The 22933-nt window shown below is 40.4% G+C and overlaps 1 protein-coding gene across 3 annotated transcripts in view; it reads left to right on the top strand.

Moving 5' to 3' along the window:
- LOC150088232 (citramalyl-CoA lyase, mitochondrial-like) overlaps window positions 1-22933 on the top strand; it is a 244668-nt gene that overhangs the window by 210870 nt on the left and 10865 nt on the right. For all 3 annotated transcript variants that reach the window (XM_090370649.1, XM_090370647.1, XM_090370648.1), the window contains one exon: window positions 5120-5298. In XM_090370649.1, the coding sequence (XP_090226775.1) occupies window positions 5120-5298 (179 nt within the window). The remainder of the gene's footprint in view (window positions 1-5119; window positions 5299-22933) is intronic.

Here is a 22933-nt window from a genome sequence, read left to right as displayed (position 1 = left end):
AGGATGGTCTTCTCCATTATTATGCCGCAGTCCCAATACAGCTTATGGGTTGGGGGTCTGAAGTACTGCCTGGGGTTCATACTTTTAGTATGGTACACTTCCTTTGGTCAACAGGTATTTCCTCACTAGCTTCCAATGTATTATCCTGGCTACCTGGGCGTGTCTACGAGTGTACTCAGTCTGAGTGATCACCTTGCATCCCCCTGTGATATGCTGGATCGTTTCTGAGGCCTGGTGGCATCATGTGTCATCTGACATTCCGGACTCCTTTTCATTGTATTTTGTATAGTTTCTGGTGTTGATTACATGGTCTTGGATGGCCAGCATGAATCCTTCAGTCTCGGGGAAGAGCATCCCACTTGTGAGTCATGCATTGGAAGCAATGTTGTCGATGTGATCTTGATGGAAGTCATTGTAGTGTCTGCCATGGAGTGTCTTCTTTGCCCATCTTTCTAGCTTCGTTTCTTTTGCCGTCTGGGCGGGAGGGGCTCCTCGCTTAGGTTGAGTGGGATACCACTTATCTATCTTCCATATGGCCTGGTGGAGTGGGGTTGCGTTGTTCTCAAATGCAACCTTCAGGTTAACTATTGCTATTTTCTGTTGCTCTATCAGGCCCCTTCCTCCCTCTTTCTGAGCTATTGTTAGTCTCTCCACTGCTGACTTTGGGTGGTGTTGGCATCTCTTGGTCATCGTTGTCCTTGCCTTTCACATATCCTCTAGCTTGGTGTTAGTCCAATCTATGATCTCAAAGAAGCATGTTAGTAATGGAGTTGCATAGGTGTTTATGGCTTTGACTGTGTTCCCTCCGTTCAGTTTTGCTTTCAGCAAGTTTCTGAGTCTCATGATATTTTTCGGTTGGGCACTTCTTGATTTCGTTGTTCTCTAACTGCTGAGCCTGCATCATCCATAGGTATTTGTAGGTCTCTCCTTTTGTCATAACTTTGATCTCTTTACCAGTCAGCAGCTTGTAATTTTGGCCGACTAATTTTCCGTGGTGCAGTGTGTGGGTCTTGCATTTGTCTAGACCAAATTCCATCCTGATATCCTTGCTGAATTCTTCGGTGATCTGAAGTAGTTGCTGGAGTTGCTTCTCGGTTGCCACGTAGAACTTGGTGTCATCCATATACATCAGGTAGGTGAGGGTGTACAGGTTCTTTCTTCCTTCTTTGAGATTATATCCATACTTGCTGCTGTTAAGCATGGTGGATGGCGGGTTGAGTGCTAGACAGAACCACAATGGGCTTAGAGCATCTCCCTGAAATATTCCTCTTCTGATGGGGATTGGTCTGGTTGTGATGTTCTCAACCTTAATGGTGGTACTCCATTTCGCCATTGTTGCTCCTAGAAAGTTTGTCACTATCGGATTGACCTTGTAGATCTTCAGGGTCTCTATTAGCCAGCTATGAGGTATGGAGTCGAAGTCCATGTGGTAATAAATGTAGGCCGTGTATAGGTTGCGGTGCTTCTTGTAGGCTTGCTCCATAACTGCGGCATCTATGGTTAATTGCTCCTTGCATCCTTTGCTCCTCCGCTTGCATCCTTTCTGCTGTTCGGCCATTATGTTCTGACTCTCTAAGTGGTCTGATATCTTATTGGTTATGCAGCTGGTCTGATATCTTATTGGTTATGCAGCTGGTCTGATATCTTATTGGTTATGCAGCTGGTCAGGATCTTGTACATTGGGAGGCAGGTTATTGGCCTGTATTTTACTGGGTTTCTTGCATCTTCGTCTTTAGGCTTCAGATATGTGACTCCTTCAGGAGAAACTTCGGGATTGTCTCCAGGTGCCTTATCATTCAAGTGAACTGCTCTGCTAGGTGCTTATGTGTGCAAGTGAGTACCAGTAGTTGTGGATGTTATCAATTCCTGGGTTTTGCCAGTTGTGGGTGTTCCTGATCGACTGTTTTACTTCTTCTTCTCCAATCTCCCACTCTCTCATCTCTTGTACTTCCTTGATTTTCTTCCATTCTACTTCTATCCAGGGCACTCGCTGTTATGCCGTACTTCACTGCTCCAGATATTTCCTCAGAACTCCTCGATCATCTTCTCGGGTGGTCCATTTTCTGCTTTCTCATCTTCTCCCAGTTTCCTGTAGAAGGCTCTTTGATCCTCGTCAAAGATTCTCTTGTTTATTTTCCTCTGGGAGTTCTCTTTGTATCGGCGTAATCTCTTGCTGGGTGTGAGGAGATTCTACTTCAGTGTATCCAAGTATTCTCGGCGCCTCCGTAACCAGGTGGAAAGGAGTAGCAGTGCATAGCACACGCTTCTTGATTAGACCGGGGTTCGAGCCTGTCACCACCAAATACGGAGGATGCAGAAAGGTCAAGAAATGGCTACCGCATATTCCCGGAGCAATATGGCCTTAGTTGCTAATGCTCCTAAAAAAAAAAAAAACCAAAAACCAACAAAGTATTCTCCTATTCTCTGATTTCCAGTCTCATGTTTGCTGTGGATGCTGTCACTCTTGAGGATGCTCTTCGCCTTTCCAATCAATTTCTTACTTCTATTACCCTGTTGGTACTGGGTCAGCTGATCTATCTTGACTCTTAATTCTTCTGTCTTCTGCTGAAGTCGTCTTTCCCAAGCTGGCTGTTCCTTCTGTTTTCAGTTCTTCTGCTGCTAGTCTCTCGTTTCTTTTCCATTAATCCTAGTGGCTGCTATAGCAGCACAGTATACAGCTGTGTGGATAACCTCCAGCGTTGTACCATTGTTGTCAAGGTAATGTGGTATTATTTGCCGATTGAGGTGGTCTGTTACTCTCCACAGGATTTTATTTGGCCTCTGCTTAGGTATCATGTGGGTTTTTGTGGGATCCATTCCTTCGGATCCTGTTCTTCTATTCTGGATATAATGGCTTTGTTTCTTTCCACTAAAGCTACTCTGGGTTGTATTTCTTCTTGCTCTTTATATTCTGGTTTGGTGGTATGCTGTTCCTCCTCTGGTTCCATATCGACCATATTCTTTGTTCTTTGTACTTCTCTCACATGTAGTTTGTAGATCACTCACATCTTGCTTGATGCTTTCCAAGATTGCAGGAGCTATTAGGTTCTTCATGACAATGGTCCTTCTTTGGTCCACTGATCGCTGTTCGGTGACCTGAATAACCAGTAATCGTTCCAACCACTTGGTATAGAGTTGCAATATTATTATTATTAGCATCCATATGGTGCAAGGAAGCCTGAGGCTTATACTGCACCAGCCAAAAAAAAATTTCTGAGTTACCCTGGAGAGAGAGAGAGAGAGAGAGAGAGAGAGAGAGAGAGAGAGAGAGAGAGAGAGTGAGTCAGAAATAGAAAGGAATCACCAAGAAAGAGAAGAATGATGAGAAGAATAATGCATGGGATGCATAAAAATTATCAGGCAACATAGAAGCCTATGGTAGATATAAGCTAGACTGTAATCAAGTCACAAAGGAGGTTAGGCAAGCAAAGGCAGATTACGAGAAATCTTTGCTGAAGGATGCAAAGAAAAATAGCAAACACTTCTTTACTTATTTAAACACTAGAAGGAAGGGGATGAATCAAATTGGTCCTCTTGATATCATTGGTTTTACTGTTGATGATAATGCTGACAAACTGAATGAGTATTTTGCATCTATATGCACTTCAGTAAATCTTTAGAGAGGTGGAGATCAGAAGTTTATTAAACTCTAACAGGGAGCTAAATGACTTTGTAATAACTGAGAGAAAAGTGGAGGAGAAATTGTTGAAGTTAAACATAAGAAAGGTACCTGGAGTGGATAGGATCTGTCTAACTGGGAGCAAAATACGATATGCTGCGAAGGAAGTAAACAAACCATTAGCCATAATTATGATAGAATCCTTGGTTGGGGGGAAGCTCAGTGCTAATGGGATCCTTCTTGCTCAGATTATGCACCTGAGGAGCATTAATTGAAATTGAAGAAAGACAGTTGCAGAATAAATGTGCAGAAATTTGCCTTTAGCCAGCTATCTTCTTCCATCTGTTGTTGTGGAAGTTGATAGCTTACATAAATTCAAGGAAGAATAGGACAAACTTTTGGAGTGACTGGATAGATGAAATGGGAAGTTTTTTTCTTGGCTGATGGTGCTTTAGCTTCCTTTCTTGCATCATGTGTCGCTACTAATGCTAATCATCAGCTGATTTTGTTGATAAGTATTTCTTCAATCATTTCTTTTATCTTGTGTCATGTTTGAAATTTCTTCGTCCCTTTGTCATAGACCTCTTCTGCAGTGCCATCTTTTCTTATAGTAAATATAGTAATTTACACAAATATTATATCAGATATATATATACAGAGTGATTCACTACCAGTGCGACAAACTTGCAGGAGGTGTAGGGGGCACAAAGACGAATTGGAATCACATAGCATTGCAGGGTCCGAAATGCCTTTGTCATGCAGTAGAGGACATTGAACGGGAGGTCTCGTGAACAGCGATCCCGCTGGAAGTCAGCATTTGCCAACCAGTTCCCAAGATAGTAGGATGGACGAGTATTCAAACGTTGAACTGGCCAACATGCACCTCGCGTATGGAGCTGCGGACTGTAACGGGCGTGCCGCTCTGCGCTTGTACCAGAAATGTTTCCCGCACAGGCGTGCTCTTCATCATAAGATTTTCGCACGTGTGCACAGAAGGTTACGTGAGACTGGTTGTTTCACGAGAGGTACCATGAATCGAGAGCGAACGATGAGGACGCCAGACAATGAGGAGAATGTCCTACGTCTTGCAGAAGGCAATCCGAGTACAAGTACTCAAGCGATAGGCCAACGATTGGGTATTTCCCAATCCACTGTATGGAGGATACTGTCAACAAACCAAATGAGTTCATACCATCTGCAACGCATCCAATCATTGGAGCCTGCGGATTATCCACTCCGGAGGACTTTTGCTACTTGGTTTCTTCAACAGAAACAGTTCGCAAATGCTGACTTCCAGCGGGATCGCTGTTCACGCGACCTCCCATTCAACATCCTCTACCGCTTGACAAAGGCATTTCGGACCCTGCAATGCTATGTGATTCCGATTCGTCTTTGTGCCCCCTACATCTCCTGCAAGTTTGTCGCACTGGTAGTGAATCACCCTGTATATATTCAGTTAACCTGAATTTTTAAAATGAAAGCTTGTGTTTTCTACCCTAGATCTGGATGGTTTGATGGACCAAGCACTTGAAGGAGCTGCAATGGGATTTACTGGTAAACAAGTTATTCATCCTGGCCAAGTGCCAATTGTTCAGGAAGCATTTTCACCTACTCAAGAAAAGGTAGAATGGGCAAAGGAGTTGATTAGTATTTTCAAGGAACATCAAAAATCTGGAAAGGTAAACTAAACACATTATTAGTATTTTGCAACTTGTTAGCTTTATTAATAACTTATAATTACTTAATATACAGAAAAAGGTATGCAATGTGTTTTTGAGTTTCTGTTAAAAAATATTTATGCAGGAAGCCTTCATAGTTAACAAAATGATAACGTATGAAAATGTAAATGAGTCTTTTGCTAATTTACCATGAGTTTCAGATAATTTTACTGGAGTTCAACTTATTATCATTATTATTATTAGCAGTAGTAGTGGCATATAATACAAGAAAGCACGCTTATAAAGCATCAACCAAAAAAAAAAAAAAAAACTTCCCTCATCACATGTCCAACCCCTCCAATTATTTATCTAGTTCTTCCTTGAATTTATTTGAACTACCACTTCCACAACAACAACAGATGGAAGTTTATACAAACAATCAACCATCTGCTGGCTGAAGGCAAACCTCTGCACATCTATCCTGCAACCATCCTTTATCAATTTGAATTCATGTGTCATCTGAGCAAGAGGAAGAATGCCATCAGCATTGAGAATTCTCAATCCATTCAAAGTCTTAAACGCTTCAATCAGATCACTACACAAGTGCCTAGTTTCCAGATGCTACACTTAGCAGAACTTAAGCCTTTCTTGGTAAAGCCACCCTTTTGTTCTCTTCATCAATCTGGTTGCCCTTCTCTGCAAATTATAGTGGATTCCAGTTATTTGGGACACATCAAGACTAGTGCATTTTGGCCTGATTAAGCGGCTGCCCCAATTATGCAAAGTTTCACATAAATAGTTAAAAATACAGTATCAATCATAACAGTTGATTCTCTATACGATCAAATCACTTACTGCATATCGTATAGTGAACGGTACTTTACTCACATGGTAAAGTACCGTTCACTATACGATATGCAGTAAGTGTCGGTCATTGTGATCACGTTTGTGAATTGAATTTTAATTCTATTACACAGCGATTCTAATAAAAAAAATAGGAGGAATGTTATCCATGGGCTATAAAAGTAAAGATATATTAAGCACAAATTTACACTTTATTACCTTACCAATTAAAAAATTAAATGATACGTGAAAATCGGAAAAATATTTTCCACAAGTTAGCAAAATAAAAATAAATTTACTCTTATGTGCATAGCTTAATTAATACATACTGTAATATGTACATACTAACTAGTTGATATTTCCATTCACTGACATTTTGAGAGGAGATTTAAAATTTAAAACAGTAAAAAACATAAGCAATCAATAACAAAGAACATAGTACGCACAAATTGCAACTAACACAATACATGCAAGTGAGATATGGAATAACAAGTTAAGAAGCTTATAAAATAGGAATGAAAAGAAGATTCTGAAAATTTATGTTTTTTATATGATTGAAGATTTCATGGAAGGGGAAACACATTTCACCATAATAACGTAAAAACCCACAGAATTCCAGCTGTCGGTATTATTGCAAATTCAATAAATTGAGTTTACTATCTGTTTATAATAGATTGCACTAACAGAAAAGCCTGATAAACTAGAAACTGCTAATTGTTTTTATTGTTTTATGGTTGTGAGCTTCAGAAATCTGACCAGACCACGTGGTATGGTTGGAGACAATCGCAGGGCAGTCTCGAATGCTGCAATCTCCTGGCCCAATTAAACATCATGTTATCCCAATTAAGCGAAGAAAACCCTGGCTATATTCTTTATTTGGAAATGTTCTGTTCTTTAAGATTTGCCCCAAATAAACAGCTGCCCCGATTAACTGGAATCCACTGTATTATTATTATTATCATTATCTTTATTTCTCCTAGGAGACACCAGTTACACTACTGGGCAGCGTGTGAAGATACATCTTTTCTTATGCTACAAAATATAACACTACTTAAATTCTAAAATACATGTAATAGTTGTCTTATTCATACAGTACAATAAAACTTGATATCTGGATTATACAATGCTTGAAATACTTGTTATCTGCTTAAGGCTTATCATGTACTAAATTAATACTGCTACATTTAAAGCTTATAACTTTTGAATTGATCTAGAGTAGTGGGAGATTGGGGCTTTGAGGGGAACAGGCATTCTGTGTGTTATCAGACACAGTCTAAAACACTGATGGATCCAATATCTTTCTATTTCAGAAGATTTAGGAGAAGTTCGGTCGGCCTGCCTCCCTAAAATCCACTCATGCACACCTTCTCGATGGTAAGCCCTGTTACATCACTTAGGTGGCAACGAACGTGTAGAGTGGTTCTTTTTAATACATGTCTGGACAGCATAAAGAGGAAGAGAACAAACCCTCCAGCACATGACAGCACAACAAAACAAATGGCCCTCAGTCCCCAGTAATTATGGACTTATGGCAGTGAGTCACTGCCATAAGTCCCCAGTCTTATGGCTGTGAGCGGATCAGAGTGAAAGCAGAGGGTGCTAAGAATCTCTGGGTACGACCAGGCTGCCATGCACGGAAACTGAACTTGGCCTGTTACAAAGTAAGATCACTCATCGGTGAAGATAGGATATTAAAGCTGGAAAAAGAATTAGAAAATGTGAATTGGAATATCACCGGTTTGGCTGAAACAAGAAGAAGAAATGAATCACTTATAAGTTTATCAAGTGGAAATCTGCTGTACACCGATGGAAACAGTGAAAAGAGCGAAGGTGGAATTGGCTTTCTGGTCCATAAAGATATAAAAAACCATCATTTGGGAATTAAAAAGTATATCACCAAGGGTATCAAGACTACTATTCAGGCATTCTAAGAGATACGTTAAAGATTATAATGATTTATGCACCAACATTGAGCCGTGATGATGAAGAGGTTGAAACCATGACGATGAAGAGGTACACCAAAATTCAGAGTATTCTAGATGAGCAGAAAACCCACTACACTATCATTATACGGGACTTCAATGCTAAGGTTGGAAAGAGACAAAACAGTGCAGAAAGGGGAACTATAGGAAATTTTAGAATTGGCGAAAGAAATAAAATAGAGGTGAAAGGCTTGTGGAATTTGCAGAATCTCTAGGAATGTCAGTAATGAACACTTTTTTCAAAAAAAGGCTGAACAGAAAGTGGACATGGAAGAGCCCAAATGGATTAACAACTAATGAAATTGACTTCATCTTCACTAACAGAAGATACATCATGAATGAAGTTACCGTCCTGAACAAGATAAATGTTGGAAGTGATCATAAAATGGTAAGATCCACACTTGATATATAGATGTAAGAAAAGAAAGGAAAAAAACTGACTCGAGTAAATAATCCTAGAATATACCTATATATTGGAACTTAAGAACTTCTGCAGACTGTTCAGGACCAGGATATCGATGAGGAATACTTTCAACTTTCTGAAAGGTTTCAGAAAGGAAGCTTTTTGAGTAAGCTTTCAGAGGTTTTAGACTGGTCGCAGAAAGGAGTCAATGTGAATGGAGAGTACCTAAACCATTTACGATTTGTAGATGATATTGTGATCATAAGCCATGATCCCAAGGAACTGGAGGAAAATCTTAATCAGTTAAGCAGAGTTGGTACGGATTTCGGACTAAAAATGAATATGGCTAAAACAAAAGTAATGATGAACAAGTATGCCACTGAAAGGGATATAATTATTGGAGGAGCAGTAATTGTAAAGGTGGATTTATTCTTCCTTTTGCTCAGAATTCATATACTTATCTGGGACAAGTCATTAGCTGTAATAATGATAAATGGCTGGAAGTCAAGAGAAAAATAAATTTTTGATGGATAGCATTCAGGAAATATAGTCACATACTGAGAAGCAATATCCCAATTTGTCTGAAAGTAAAATAATCAACCATGTGTACTCTGTACCATGACTTATGGAAGTGAAACTTGGTCACTCACCAAAAGAATGGAAGAAAAGCTGAGAACTGCACAGCGAAGAATGGAACGAATTATATTAGGAATCAGACTATTAGATAAGAAGAGAAACACATGGATTAGGCAGCAAACTCAAGTAAAGGACATTCTTATCAAAACTAAAGAACTGAAATCCTGGAAGACAACTATAGAGATGGAAAGATGAAATTCACGAGTTTGTGGGTAGTAAATGATTGGCCATTGCACAAAACAGAAGGAACTGGAAAGTTGCTCGAGAGGCCTTCATCCTGCAGTGGATTGAAAATGCCTGATGATGATGAGTGAAAGATTCACCTTATTTACAAAAGCACAAATATTTACAGCAGAACATCATACATGTCATGTGCACCAACGAAACTATCAGTTTCACAGTGATACAATTTAATGCAATATTAAAATGTGAAATTTCATTTTATTGTTTCTAGCAGGTGATTTCTTCTGTGAGAGTAGAGTGGATTAGATTGGACCTATACTGATATCTGTTTCAAGATGAGGTTGGGATTCCTAAAGACCGCCGGCTCATGTCATGAAGACCAGAGCACTGTATCTGTTTTCTTATACCTGTATTTCTTACACTAATGATATTAAGAGTAGAAGACCGGTGGAATTGCTTAACAGGTACAGGTAACTGTTGAAAAAAAAGCCGTGAATTAGAGTTGCATTTGAAATTGTCTGCAATTCTGTCCAGACACAATAGGAGGGAGTATATCATGAGAGCTTTGTCGATCAATTCGACCCTGGAGAGATTGTACAGGGCTCAGGGGGTAGAATTTTTCTCAGCCTGGTATGCACTTGTTAACAGGAGAGATTGCTACTTTTGGGATGGGATACACTTAAATAGAAAGGGGGCAAGAATATTTGATAATGCTATCAAGGCAGTGTTAGGTGGGTCAGAAAACTGCTAGCTTGAAGGGATATACAGACTAATAGATTAGCAGTAGCCGCTGGCAGAGATGAAAGTTATTCTTGCGCTGCTTCTATTGGAATGAGAAGCAGCCTGGAAAACAAGATGCGGGAATTTCAGAGACTGCTAGGAGTCCAACGGTACAAGTAAACACATAGACTGTGTTAGGGTAGCTAAGAATAGGAACAGGTGCATGTATACTTCCGTGTACACCAATACTAAGAGTTTAGTAAGTAAATTTGAGGTGTTGGTCAAAACATCAAAGGCAGATATTGTTGAGATATCAGAGACGTGGTGTTACACAGATATAAGGAATGCAGAAATGGAATTTGGGGAGTACAATATGTACAGAAAGGATAGACAGGATAGGAAGGAAGGAGGAGTAATGCTATTAGTTAAGAAACACATAAAATCCAAGGAAGTACGGCCAGTCGACATTGCAGTGTCAAGTCAGTTTGGTGTGATATAAGCACTGGGAAATCAAAATCAAAATGAGTGTGTTGTAGGCCTAATGATCTGATGAGTATAATAAACAGCTGTACAGGGAAATAGAGTGGGCCAGTAAATCAGAGAGTCTTATAATGGGAGATTTTAATTTCCCAGATATTGACTGGAATTTGTGGGTTGGTCACACACACCACTAGCAAGGCTCTTGTGGATTTATTGGACGATTGTTTTCTACAACAGCATGTTCGAGAGGCAACTAGAGGAAGTAATACTCTTGATCTGATTATCATTAGTGATTCTTCATGCATTAAGAAGCTGCAGATAAAGGAGCCACTAGGTGGCAGTGATCACAGTGTGCTGAAGTGAGATTTACTCAAAGAGGTAACTACCATCAAGGATAAAGGGAAGGGTTTTTTTTTTTCGTAAAGGTGACTACGGTGGTCTGAGACAGTATTTAAATTCTATACAATGGGACCAACTGATGATGGTACCAACAGCAAATTCAAAATGGGAAGCATTCAAAGAATTAATCTTAGAAGCTACTATGCTTTTCATACCAACTAATCAATATTGTTCGAGGTTTAGGCCTAAATGGATGTCAGATGAACTAATGAGTCATGTGGCAGAGAATAAGAATGCATGGGATACATATATATTAATTAATTGTTGACATGGAAGCTTATGATAGATATAAGCTGGTCTGTAACCAAGTCACAAAGGAGATTAGGCAGGCAAAGGCAGATTACGAGAAATCTTTGGCAGAGGATGCAAAAAAAACCAGCAAAGAGTTCTTTACTTATGTAAACTCTAGAAGGAAGGAAGGGATGAATCAGATTGGTCCACTGGATATCGATGGTTCAACTGTTGATTATCCTACTCAGGTAACTAACAAACTAAATGGGTATTTTGCATCTACATTCACACATGAGGAGTTATTCAGTGAGGGGAATGCCAGAGGTGAATTAAACTCTGGCAGTGAGCTAGATGATTTTGTAATAATTGAGAGGAAAGTGGAGGAGAAATTGTTGAAGATAAACAAAAGAAAGGCAATCTGGATGGATGGGATCTATCCAGTTGTATTAAAGGAGGCAGCAAAGGAAGTAAGCAAACTCTTAGCCACAATTATGGGAGGTACCCAGCAACTGGAGATGTTCAAATATGGTCCCAATTCACAAAATAGGATCAAAGTGTAATTTGTAATTACATGTCATTACATTACAGACCTGTTAGTTTAACATCTTTTAACTTCCAGGGAAATTAATGGAGGCGCTGGTTAAAGAAGCACTGCAAGCTCATCTAGACAAGCCCTCAGATACAGTTCACGCACAGCATTGGTTTGATAATGGTCTTATCTAAGGAAGTGCATCCCATTGAAGTGGGTGAACAATGCAATGTTGAGTCTGTTTGGGTGTGACATGCACTGGGAAAGGAAAAATGAGAGTAGGTGTGTGTTATAGGCTTAATGAACCTGATGAGTATAATGAGCAATTTTACAGAGAAATAGAGTGGGCATATAATTAGAGTGTCTTGTAATGGGGGATTTTAAATTCCCGGATATTGTCTGGAATTTGTGGGTTGGTCACCCACACACTAGAAAGGCTTTTGTGGATTTATTGGATGATTGTTTTCTACAGCAGCATGTTCAGAAGGCAATTAGAGGGAGTAATACTCTTGATCTGATTATCAGTAATGATTCTTCATGCATCAAGAATTTGCAAATAAAGGAACCACTAGTGGCAGTGATCACAGTGTGCTGAAGTGGAATTTACTCAAAGAGGTAACTACCATCAGGGGTAAAGGGAAGGGTTTTTGCTTTCATAAAGGTGACTACAGTGGTCTGAGACAGTATTTGAATTCTATACAGTGGAAACAACTGATGATGTTACCAACAGGAAATTCAAAATGGGAAGCATTCAAAGAATTAATCTTGGAAGCTACTAGGCTTTTCATACCAACAAAGAAATATTGTTCAAGATTTAGGCCTAAATGGATATCAGATGAACTAATTAGACATGTGACAGAGAAGAAAACTGCATGGGATACATATAAACTAACATGTGACACAGAAGCCTATGATAGATATAAGCTGGTCTGTAACCAAGTTACAAAGGAGGTTAGGCAGGCGAAGGCAGATTACGAGAAATCTTTGGCAAGGGATGCAAAGAAAAACAGCAGAGAGTTCTTTTCTTAAGTAAACTCTAGAAGGAAGTGGATGAGTCAGGTTGCTCCACTTGATATCGATGGTTCAACTGTTGATAATCCTGCTCTGGTAGCTAACAAACTAAATGAATATTTTGCATCGACATTCACACATGAGGAGTTAATCAGGGAGGGAAATGCCAGAGGTGTATTCAACTTTGGCAGTAAGCTAGATAATCTTGTAATAACTGAGAGTAAAGTGGAGGAGAGATTGTTGAAGATAAACACAAGAAAGGCACCTGGGGTGGATGGAATATATCCAGTTATATTAAAGGAGGCGACAAAGGAAGTAAGCAAACCCTTAGCCATAATTATGAGAGCTTCCCTGGACTCAGGGGCAGTACCCATGGACTGGAGATGTACAAATGTGATCCCAATCCACAAAGGAGGATCAATGGGAGACACAGGTAATTACAGACCTGTTAGTTTAACTTCTGTTCCAGGGAAATTAGTGGAAGCCCTAGTTAAAGAAGCACTGCAGGATCATCTAGACAAGACTTCAGTTATAGCTCGGACACAGCATGGATTTGTTACGGGGAAGTCTTGTCTGACTAACTTGATTGGATACTATGATGTAGTCACAAAGGAACTGGATTCAAAGAATAACTTTGATATCATATATTTGGATCTTAGAAAAGCCTTTGATACTGTTTCACATGGAAGACTGCTGCAAAAGGCTTCTGAGCAGTGTGGCATTGCAGGGAAATTGCTGGGAAAATTGCAGGGAAATTATGGATAAAGGGATGGTTGAGTGGGAGAAGACAGAGAGGGAATCAGTGGACACTGCTCTTCGTGGACTAATGGTATTAGTGGAGTCCCTCAGGGTTCGGTGTTGGGTCCATAGTTGTTTTCTGTATTTATAAATGATATTGATGATGGTATAGCAGGCTTAATATCCAAGTTTGCAGATGATACGAAGGTTGGCAGGCTTATTAATGACACTAATGAGAGTACACTGCTGTAACAGGATCTAGAAAAGTTGAGAAGGTGGCAAATGGAGTTTAACATTGATAAATGTAAAGTACTTCATATGGGAAGCAGTAATATCAGAGTAACGTATCAACTCTGTGGTACCACACTGACAGTGGTAGAGAATGAAAAAGACGTGGGGGTAATTGTGCAGGCAGATATGAAGTTTTCCAAGAGTGACTCATGGTGCCTTGTCAATGATATACAGGAATTTTTCTAGCGGGGATAAGGAGATGATTATCCCCTTGTATAAGGCAATGTTCAGGCCAAACCTTGAGTACTCATTACAGGTATTTGGAATGAACAGAAGGGTAAAATGGGAGTTTTTTTTTTTTTTTTTGGCTGATGCTGCATTGAGCTTGCTTTCTTGCATTGTATGCCATTACTAATGCTAATGTTTCAACTAAGCATATTTAATCATTCTCCGAGTTAAGCTTTGTAGTGTGTGCAATAAGCTTTGTAGTGTGTGCAATAAGAGTTAAGCTTTGTAGTGTGTGCAGCTTATTCACTCTTGCATTTTGCAAGAAGATAATAATCTGTTTATATTCTTTTCCATAAGTTAAGTTGACTGTTGATTGCTATTGGGCAATTCGTAGGTTCGCTGTGTTGTTTATACTTGTGAGCCTCCCAGCCCTTTCTCTGTATGGCCTCACTAACATTAGCATTAGCATTAGTAGAGGCATATGATGCAAGAAAGCAAGCTTATGCAGCATCAGCCAAAAAAAAAAAAAAAAAAAAAACACTTCCATTTCACCTCTCCGTTTGTTCAAAATACATGTCCAGCTGAGCCTTAAATTTAATTAGGCTATCACCTTCCACAACAAGGGATGGGAATCTGTTCCACCAACCAACTACCCGCTGGTTAAAGGCAAATTTCCGCATATCTGTCCTACATCTGTCATTCCTCAATTCGAATTTATGCCCTCTCAGGTGATTATTCTGAGCAAGAGGAAGAATCCCATCGGCATTGAGCATGCTCAAACCATTCATGGCTTTATACACCTCTATCAGATCACATTGCCGGTGCCTAGTCTCCAGACACTGTAATTTGCAAAACTTAAGCCTTTCTTTGTAAGAGCAACCCTTTGTTCCATTCACTAATCTTGTTGCCCTTCTCTGTACTCATTCCAGCAGCTCTATATCCTTCTTGAAATGAGGCTTCCAGACCTGTATACAGTACTCACGGTATGGTCTGACCATTGCCTTTACAAGGGAATAATCACGAGAAAAATTCCTGTATATCATTGACAAGACACCATGAGCTACTGTTGCAGCCCATCTGCACTGCTCAGAGAACTTCATATCTGCCTGCACAATTACCCCCATGACCTTTTCATTCTCTACCACTGTTAGTGTAGTACCACAGAGTTGATACGTTACTCTGGGGTTATTGCTTCCCATATGTAGTACTTTACCTTTGTCAGTGTTCAACTTCATTTGCCATCTCTCAGCCCATTGGCTCAACTTTTCCAGATCCTGTTGCAGCAGACTAGCGTCAGTAGTGTCCTTCACAACCCTGTCAACCTTTGTACCATCTGCAAACTTGGACATTAAGCTTGATATACCATCATCAATATCATTTATAAATACTGAAAACAATAATGGACCCAACACTGAACCCTGAGGGACTCCACTAATAACATTAGTCCACAATGAGCAGTGTCCATTGGTTACCACTCTCTGTCTTCTCCCCTTCAACCGTCCCTTTATCCATAGCAGCAATTTGCCTCCAGTCCCATACTGCTCCAATTTTTGCAGCAGTCTTCAATGTGCAACAGTATCAAAAGCCTTTCTAAGATCCAAATATATAATATCAAAGTTATTCCCTGCATCCAGTTCTTTTGTCACTGCATCATAGTATCCAATCAAATTGGTCAGGCAGATGGTCCTGCAGTGCTTCTTTATTTAACCAGTGCCCCCATTAATTTTCCTGGAACAGAAGTTAAACTCATATGTCTATAATTACTTATGTCAGCCTCTGATCCTCCTTTGTGAATTGGGGTCATATTTGCACATCTCCAGTCTATGGGTACCTCTCCTGAGTCCAAATAAGCTCTCATAATTATAGCTAAGAGTTTGCTTACTTCCTTTGCTGCCCCCTTTAATATAACTGGATAGATCCCATCACCCCAGGTGCCTTTTTTATGTGTAAACTCAACGAATTTCTCCTCCACTTTCCTCTCAGTTATTACAACATCATCTAGCTCACCGCCAGAGTTGAATACACCTCTAGTATTCCCCTCCCTGAATAACTCCTCATGTGTGAATGTAGATGCAAAATACTCATTTAGTTTGTTAGCCACCTGAGCAGGATCCTCAATTGTTGAACCATCAATATCCAGTGGACCAATCTGATTCATCCCTTTCCTTCTGGAGTTTACATAGATAAAGAACTCTTTTCTGATTTTTTCTGTTTTTTTTCTGTTTTTCTTTGCATCCTTTGCCAAGGATTTCTCATAATCTTCCTTTCCCTGGCTAATCTCCTTTGTGACTTGGTTACAGACCAGCTTATATCTATCATAGGCTTCCATGTCACTCATTAATTTTTATGTATCCCATGCATTTTCCTTCTCTGCCATATGTCTCATTAGTTCATCTGACATCCATTTAGGCTTAAACCTTGAACAGTATTTCTTAGTTGGTATGTAAAGCCTAGTAGCTTACAAGATAAGTTCTTTGAATGCTTCCCATTTTGAGTTTGCTGTTGGTAATATCATCAGTTGGTCCCACTGTATAGAATTTAAATACTGTCTCAGACCATCGTAGTCGCCTCTACGAAAGCAAAAACCCTACCCTTTACCCCTGATGGTAGTTATCTCTTTGAGTAAATCCCACTTCAGCACACTGTGATCACTGCCAGCTAGTGGTTCCTTTATCTGCAGATTCTTAATGCATGAAGAATCACTACTGATAATCAGATCAAGAGTATTACTCCCTCTAGTTGCTTCCCGAACATGCTGATGTAGAAAACAATCATCCAATTATCCACAAAAGCCTTGCTAGTGTGTGAGTGAACAACCCACAAGTTACGTCAATATCTGGGAAATTAAAATCCCCATTATAAGACTCTCTGATTTAATGGCCCGCTCTATTTACCTGTACAGTTTCTTATTATACTTATCAGAGTCATTAGGCCTATAGCACACTCCTACTCTCAGTTTTTAGCTCTCAATTCTTATGTCACACCAAACTGGCTCGACACTGCACTGTCCAGCAATGTCGACTGGCTTCACTTCCTTGGATTTTGTGTTTCTTAACTAATAGTATAACCCCTCGTGTTTCTTAACTAATAGTATAATCCCTTCCTGTCCTGTCTATCCTTTCTGTACACATTGTATTCCCCAAATTCACTTCTGCATTCCTTATATCTGTGTGACACCACATCTCTGATATCCCAACAATATCTGCCTTTGATGTTTTGAGCAATACCTCAAATTCATCAAATTTATTTACCATACTCCTAGCATTGGTGTACACGCAAGTATAGCATTAGCATTAGTATAGGCATATGATGCAAGAAAGCATGCTTATTCAGCATCAGCCAAAAAAAAAAAAAAAAAAAAAAACAACCACTACTCCCATTTCACCCCTCCGTTCATTCGAAATACCTGTCCAGCTGAGCCTTAAATTTATTTAGGCTATCAACTTCAACAACAAGCGATGGGAGTCTATTCCACAAACCAACTGCCCGCTGGCTAAAGGCAAATATCCGCACATCTATCCGACATCCGTCCTTCCTCAATTTGAATTTATGCCCTCTCAGGTGATTATTCTGAGCAAGAGGAAGAATCCCATCGGCATTGAGCATGCTCAAGCCATTCAAAGCCTTATACACCTCTATCAGATCACCTCGCCGATGCCTAGTCTCCAGGCTCTGTAATTTGCAAAACTTAAGCCTTTCTTCGTAAGAGCAATCCTTTGTTCCATTCACTGATCTTGTTGCCCTTCTCTGCACTCGTTCGAGCAGCTCTACATCCTTCTTGAAATGAGGCCTCCAGACCTGTATACAGTACTCAAGGTGTGGCCTGACCAATGCCTTATACAAGGGAATAATCACATCCTTATCCCTGCTAGAAAAATTCCTGTATATCATTGACAAGACACCATGAGCTACTCTTGCAGCTTGTCTGCACTGCTCAGAGAAATTCATATCTGCCTGCACAATTACCCCCAGGTCCTTTTCATTCTCTACCACTGTCAGCGTAGTACCACAGAGTTGATACGTTGATCTGCGGTTACTGTTTCCCATATGTAGTACTTTACATTTGTCAATGTTAAACTTCATTTGCCACCTCTCAGCCCATCTGCTCAACCTTTCCAGATCCTGTTGCAGCAGCATAGTATCAGTAGTGTCCTTAACAACCCTGCCAACCTTGGTATCGTCTGCAAACTTGGACATTAAGCCTGATACACCATCATCAATATCATTTATAAATACAGAAAACAACAATGGACCCAACACTGAACCCTGAGGAACTCCACTAATAACATTAGTCCACGTTGAGCAGTGTCCATTGATTACCACTCTCTGTCTTCTGCCACTCAACCATCCCTTTATCCATAGCAGCAATTTGCCTCCAATGCCACACTTCTCCAATTTGTGCAGCAGTCTTCCATGCGCAACAGTATCAAAAGCCTTTCTAAGATCCAAATATATAATATCAAAGTTATTCCTTGCATCCAATTCTTTTGTGACTACATCATAGTATCCAATCAAATTGGTCAGACAAGACCTGCCCTTAACAAAACCATGCTGTGTCTGAGCTATAACTGAATTCTTGTCCAGATGATCCTGCAGTGCTTCTTTAGGCGCCTCCGTAGCCAGGTGGGAAGGGGCAGCAGTGCGTAGCACACGCTTCTTGATTAGACCGGGGTTCGAGCCCGTCACCACCAAATACGGAGGATGCGGAAAGGTTAAGGAATGACCACCGCATATCCTGGAGCAATATGGCCTTAGTTGCTAATGCTCCTAAAAACACAACAACAACAACAACAGCAGTGCTTCTTTAACCAGTGCCTCCATTAATTTTCCTGGAACCGAAGTTAAACTAACAGGTCTATAATTACTTGTGTCAGCCTTTGATCCTCCTTTGTGAATTGGGGTTACATTTGCACATCTCCAGTCCATGGGTACCTCCCCTGAGTCCAAAGAAGCTCTCATAATTATGGCTAGGGGTTTGCTTACTTCCTTTGCTGCCTCCTTTAATATAACTGGATAGATCCCATCCACCCCTGGTGCCTTTTTTATGTTTATCCTCAGCAATTTCTCCTCCACTTTCCTCTCAGTTATTAGAAAATAATCTAGCTTACTGCCAATGTTTACTTCACCTACGACATTCCCCTTCCTGAATAACTCCTCATGTGTGAATGTAGATGCAAAATACTCATTTAGATTGTTAGCCACCTGAGCAGGATCCTCAACTGTTGAACCATCAACATCCAGTGGACCAATCTGATTCATCCCTTTCCTTCTTGAGTTTAAATAGGTAAAGAACTCTTTGCGTCCTTTGCCAAGGATTTCTCATAATCTGCCTTTGCCTGCCTAATCTCCTTTGTGACTTGGTGACAGACCAACTTATATCTATCATAGGCTTCCATGTCACCCATTAATTTGTATGTATCCCATGCATTTTTCTTCTCTGCCATATGTCTCATTAGTTCATCTGACAACCATTTAGGCCTGAACCTTGAACAATATTTCTTGGTTGGTATGTAAAGCCTGGTAGCCTCCAAGATTAGTTCCTTGAATGCTTCCCATTTTGAGTTTGCTGTTGGTAACATCATCAGTTGGTCCCACTGTATAGAATTTAAATACTGTCTCAGACCATCATAGTCGCCTTTACGAAAGAAAAAACCCTTCCCTTTGCCTCTGATGGTAGTTACATCCTTGAGTAAATCCCACTTCAGCACACTGTGATCACTGCCACCCAGTGGTTGCTTTATCTGCAGATTCCTAATGCATGAAGAATCACTACTGATAATCAGATCAAGAGTATTACTCCCTCTAGTTGCCTCCCGAACATGCTGGTGTAGAAAACAATCATCCAATAAATCCACAAAAGCCCTGCTAGTGTGTGAGTGACCAACCCACAAATTCCAGTCAATGTCTGGGAAATTAAAATCCCCAATTATAAGACTCTCTGATTTACTGGCCCATTCTATTTCCCTGTTCAGTATCTTAATATACTCATCAGAGTCATTAGGCCTATAGCACACTCCTACTCTCAATTTTGATTTACCTATGCTTATGTCACACCAAACTGACTCGACACTGCCCTGTCCATCAATGTCGACTGGCTTCACTTCCTTGGATTTTATGTGTTTTTTAACTAATAGCATAACCCCTCCTCCCCTCCTGTCCTGTCTATCCTTTCTATACACATTGTACTCCCCAAATTCCAGTTCTGCATTCCTTATATCTGTGTGACACCACGTCTCTGATATCCCACCAATATCTGCCTTTGATGTTTTGAGCAATACCTCAAATTCATCAAATTTATTTACTAAACTCCTAGCATTGGTGTACACGCAAGTATACCTGCACTTGTTTCTATTCTTAGCTACTCTGCATCCAGTTCTTTGCGTCAGTTATTAACCCATGTGTTTACTTGTATCACAATGACTTCCAGCAGTCTCTGAAATATCCTGCATCTTGTTTTTCAGGCTTCTGCTCATTCCAATAGAAGCAGTGCAAGAATCTCTTTCACCTCTGCCAGTGGCTACTGTTAATCCATTAGTCTTTGTCTCCCCCCAAGCTAGCAGTTTTCCGACCCACCTAACACTGCCTCAATAGCATCAGCAAATATTCTTGCACCCTTTCTATTTAAGTGTATCCCATCCCTGTAGAAGCAATCTCTCCTGTTAACAAGTACAGTCCAGGCTGAAAAAAATTCTACCCCTTGAGCCTTGCACAATCTTTCCAGGGCCGAATTGATCGACAAGGCTCTCATCATATACTCCCTCCTATCATGTCTGGGCAGAATTGCAGACACTTTCAAATTCAACCCTAATTCACGGCTTTTTTTCAACAGTGACCTGTACTTGCTAAGTAATTCCACCGGTCTCCTACTCTTAATATCATTAGTTCCAACGTGTACAACTATATCACCTTTTGTGCCCTTAAAAGATGATATCCGCTCTACAACGTCATCAACCTTTGCCCCTGGCAGACATACCCTGGTCCTGTTCCACCTATCTTTTTTACAAAGCATGTTCCCCGTTTCCCTGACAATAGAGTCACCAACAACTACTAGTTCCTGTGGGACCAGCGCATTCTGCCTAGGGGGCTGCCTCTGTGTTGCCTGATGACCAAGTGCAAGCTCTGGCGTTGATGTGGGCAGCTGAGAGCTTGATGGGCCCCTCAATTTATTTCCTTCGAGGGCATCCACCCTGTCCTTCAAGCTCTCATAAAGGCCCATAACAACGCTGAGTTGTCGCCTGATTTCCTTGCACTCCTTGCATCGTGCACACACAAAGACATCCCCCATGGCAGTATCATGTCCCGTACCCGATTGCTCCGCAACCATCAAGCAAACAGTGCATCTTAAAAGGCTGTGATATACATGCACCTGTTCCTATTCTTAGCTACCCTAACACAACCCATGTGTTTACTTTTACCACGATGACTCCCAGCCATCTCTGAAATATCTTGTATCTTGTTTTCCTGGCTGTTGCTCATTCGAATAGAAGCAGTGCAAGAATCACTTTCACCTCTGCCAGTGTCTACTGTTAATCTATTAGTCCTTGTATCCCCAAAAGCTAACAGTTTTCCGATCCACCTAACACTGCCTCGATAGCATCAGCATATATTCTTGCACCCTTTCTATTTAAGTGTATCCCATCCCTGTAGAAGCAATCTCTCCTGTTAACAAGTACAGACCAGGCTGAAAAAAATTCTACCCCTTGAGCCTTGCGCAATATTTCCAGGGCCGAATTGATCGACAATGTTCTCATCATATACTCCCTCCTATCATGTCTGGGCAGAATTGCAGACACTTTCAAATTAAACCCTAATTCACGGCTTATTTTCAACAGTGACCTGTACTTGTTAAGTAATACTGCTGGTCTCCTACTCTTAATATCAGTGCCTACGTGTACAACTATATCACCTTTTTTGCCCTTAAAAGATGATATTCACTCTACAACATCATCAACCTTTGCCCCTGGCATACATACCCTGGTCCTGTTCCACCTCTCCTTTTTACAAAGCATGTTCCCCATTTCCTTGACAGTAAAGTCACCAACAACTACTAGTTCCTGTGGGACCAGTGCATTCTGCCTTCGGGGTTGCCGCTGTGTTACATGATGATCAAGTGCAAGCTCTAGTGTTGATGTGGGCAGCTGAGAGCTTGATGGGCCCCTCAGTTTAGATCATTCGAGGGCATCCATCCTGTCCTTCAAGTTCTCATATAGGCCCATAACAACGCTGAGTTGTCGCTTGATTTCCTTACACTCCTTACCTCGCGCACCCACAAAGAGATCCCCCATGGCAATATCATGTCCGGTACCCGATTGCTCCACAAACATCAAGCAAGTAGTGCATTTTAAAAGGCTATGATTCAGAGGGCAACGCCCCCCCCCTCAGTTCTCCCCTGAGCCACAGCACTCTCATTAGCTTGAGCCTTTTGCTTTGGTGCTCTGGTCTGAGTCACTATCCCAACACAGTTATAACGCTATATATATTTTTCAGTATCGAGTATTATCTAGGAGTTCCATTTATATAACTTCCGTATCAAGTTATGTATTAATTAATTATGTTACGTTTGTAATCTAAGTCGTTATATGTATTTAGTTAAAAAGTACAATTTAATTGACAATTAAATTTAACAAGATTAATATACTTTACTGATTAATTGACAATATTATATTATATACTGTACTATAGTAAGCTTACGCTTTATTGTTCGGCATATAAAGTTGTAGTGTATAACAGAGGCGGCAAGTTATGAACGGTAATTCTACGGATACTTAAGTATCAATTAACTTCCAAATCTCGCTGTCTCAATTCAGAATAAACTATGGATCCTGACTAGGTCTATAAGCTACTAATAGAAAAATTTCACTATTGTTCCTGCTGGCCAGATGTTTCTGTCCAAGGCACTCTTCACTGTTTACTGGGCAGGAGATTATGAAAGAAGCATATGCTGGATGTCTTGTGCATATTTGCATAACGTATATGTTGATCCCTATTCCTCTGTCACACATTTCTTGAATAACACTTGGACTCAACTGTGGGTTGTTTCTC

This window comes from Mastigoproctus giganteus, chromosome 3, assembly GCF_048544385.1.
Source record: "Mastigoproctus giganteus isolate SK-2022 chromosome 3, ASM4854438v1, whole genome shotgun sequence".
In the NCBI taxonomy this organism is placed as follows: Eukaryota; Metazoa; Arthropoda; class Arachnida; order Uropygi; family Thelyphonidae; genus Mastigoproctus; species Mastigoproctus giganteus.
The sequence above is the reverse complement of the archived record's forward strand: the minus strand, read 5'-3'. Positions and strand labels throughout refer to the sequence as shown.